At 44.9% G+C, this 2,753-nt stretch overlaps 1 protein-coding gene across 1 annotated transcript in view; it reads left to right on the plus strand.

Annotated features, from left to right (window-relative positions):
• Nucleotides 1–579: 579 nt before the first annotated feature.
• LOC138963782 (solute carrier family 12 member 4-like) overlaps nucleotides 580–2,753 on the plus strand; it is an 87,924-nt gene continuing 85,750 nt past the window's right edge. Inside the window, exon 1 of the mRNA XM_070335641.1 lies at nucleotides 580–2,026. Within this exon, the coding sequence (XP_070191742.1) occupies nucleotides 1,516–2,026 (511 nt within the window). The 5' untranslated portion in view covers nucleotides 580–1,515. The remainder of the gene's footprint in view (nucleotides 2,027–2,753) is intronic.

Below are 2,753 nucleotides of genomic sequence, written 5' to 3' on the forward strand. Positions count from 1 at the left end.
TTGATTCTCGTTTGACTTTTAGTATTTTTTTTTTCATTGCGACGTTAAAGATAAGAAAAACAAAATTCGTGTTTTTGTTCATATTCCAATTGGGATTTTACCGAGTGAGTGGTAGAAACGATCGACACTTGTGCTTAGTTGTGGCAGAGACATAGATAATGTCTCTGGTTGTGGTTGAGTCGCGGTGCTGAAGTGCTTGGAAAATATGTTAGAAAAAAATCGCTATAAATTGTTCGATTTCTCTGACAATAAGAGAAACAAAAGGTGTACTGTGTGACTGGTATCAGAAATCAGGAGATGCTTTAGCATAAATTACGATTGAAATAAGAGATAATTACTTGCAGAATAAAATAACTGCATTGTTAGAGTGTAGTGGATAACATCGACTGAGATGCCATAAAAAGTGCAAAGCAATTGTTAATAGTCAGCGAAATTACAGCCAATTGTTCGCAAAACGGCACTGATACACGGCAGCCGTTCTTTGATCTTAGTAACTACAAGTCATCGGTTGTTTCTCGGAATTGTTCGCGCAACCTTACTTAAACTTAGCTATTGTTGATGCTAACAAGTCATCGGGAATTCGCGATTCTGAGGTGCTTGGGAACTCGGTGCAAGGAACACGCGGACTTTCACCGTGCTGGTTGGTACTTACGCCAACAGGTGTGCTGTGCGTAAGAGATAATACTTCCACGTCAGCTGTGCGGCACTTTTTGTGTGGAATAGTGCTTCCAGGTCAGTTTGTGTGTGCCCTGGTACTTATACCTGGGAATTCAGTGCTCAGTGAAAGGTTGCTTTTGCAGGAGTGTGCCCACCGTGCCAACTGTTTGACCGCTGCAGTTTGAATTCTCGGATATTGCAAAATGAAAGTGTTCGTTGTGACATGACAAGCGTGATTCATTTCTCAACTCAGGGGGAAAATTATCAAGGAAATAAACGGAGAGAGTGAGTCTGGTGTAAGTCGACGGTTTGTTTCGTTTGCAAGCTTGCGCAACGTAAACATTTGAGCAAAGGAAGTGTTTTGAAATCCACAGGTGTCGTCGTTTGTGACAGAAGGATAAAAAGGAAGCCAGGAGTTAGAGTAACAGTTTGTACGGGGACAACACCAGGAAATCATAAAACAACAGTGCCACCAGTAATAATAACAACAGCTGTAACAGCTTTGTCAACTGAGGGAAAGAACAAAATCAATACCGGACGACAAATTTACAAGCGTTGACCTTCTGATTGTCACAATAAACCACTCGCGCTTGTAACCTGTCCTGCTGTACTGTACACCGACAATAACATCGAAGTCTTTCTCACTTTTCTGACCTCACTTTACTACAGACGTCCAAACCCCGCGAACAGTCAGTGCAGGTTTATGTGACCGTGTGCGGCCAGAGAGACCTTTTCATCGGCCCAGTCTAGTGCTGTTTCTAACGGAATTTCCCCGAAGGCAGTGTAGGTATCTGTGACCGGAGCTAAAGAGCAGCTAACCTTACCCTTCCCTGGTGACACCATCAGCAGACGACCGTGATGGATAGGTCCCCAGAAGCCGACGAGGCTCGGGAGCCCCTCAACCCCAAGAAAGCCGAATCCGCCGACGGAGAAGCTGACTCCGATCAGGTGGACCCCCAAGGGACGAGCTCACCAGACTCAGCACCTGATGCTGCTGGCGGTGTTCCTCCCTCCTCCTCCTCTGGATCGAGATTCGCTGTCGAGAAAGTCCCTCACACACCCACCGAAGAGTCACTTAGTAGAGGAGTATCACCGCCTAAAGGTTCTCCCCCTAAAGGCTCATCACCAACGAGAGATTCTCCGACCAAAGAATCATCACCGACTAAAGAGTCTGCAACGAAAGGATCAGGCTCACCCAAAGCGGGGTCGTCCACGGAAGCCTCGCCCGAGGAGGAGGAGGGCGAAGGGGCTTTGAGAGTTCCTTTCAAGGTGCCGCGTTTCGAGGTGATTGAGATCGACCCTGTGGAGCCCGGCAAACAGCGTGCTCATAACATCACCATCCACGTCACCGACACGTCCAAGGTCAACGGTATGTTATGTTTTTATCAAAAGGTTGATTGATTTTTTGGCTGATTACCCCCCGCGGGTTAGGGGGAAGAATTTACCCGATGCTCCCCAGCATGTCGTAAGAGGCGACTAACGGATTCTGTTTCTCCTTTTACCCTTGTTAAGTGTTTCTTGTATAGAATATAGTCAATTTTTGTAAAGATTTTAGTCAAGCAGTATGTAAGAAATGTTAAGTCCTTTGTATTGGAAATTTGCATTCTCCCAGTAAGGTAATATATTGTACTACGTTGCAAGCCCCATGAGCAGTTTTTTGATTAGTGCTTTTGTGAACAAGAAATAATTAACAAGTGGCTCTATCCCATCTCCCCCCCCCCCTTTCCCCGTCGCGATATAACCTTCGTGGTTGAAAACGACGTTAAACACCAAATAAAGAAAGAAAGAAAGAATATGGCTGATTTATGGTTTGAATGATCCTTTATATTGTGAGGCCCTAGGCCAGAAATTATTAACCCTAATTATTATTATCACGCAGCCTTTTGTTTTTCTTTTTGTCTGGTTTTGACACAAAGAAGTCCACACGTTCCTGGGTCAAGATTTGCTTGTGAGAGTGTTTCTTTTGTGGTTGAGTACACGTTCAGATCAGTTTATTGGAATGTGCTAACTTGAGAGCACACATTCTCAGTTTTCGTGTCGAAACGGAAATTCCCCCGAAGGCAGTGTAGGTGGTCTCTGACCCTGTTAATGCACGT

This window comes from Littorina saxatilis, linkage group LG1, assembly GCF_037325665.1.
Source record: "Littorina saxatilis isolate snail1 linkage group LG1, US_GU_Lsax_2.0, whole genome shotgun sequence".
In the NCBI taxonomy this organism is placed as follows: Eukaryota; Metazoa; Mollusca; class Gastropoda; order Littorinimorpha; family Littorinidae; genus Littorina; species Littorina saxatilis.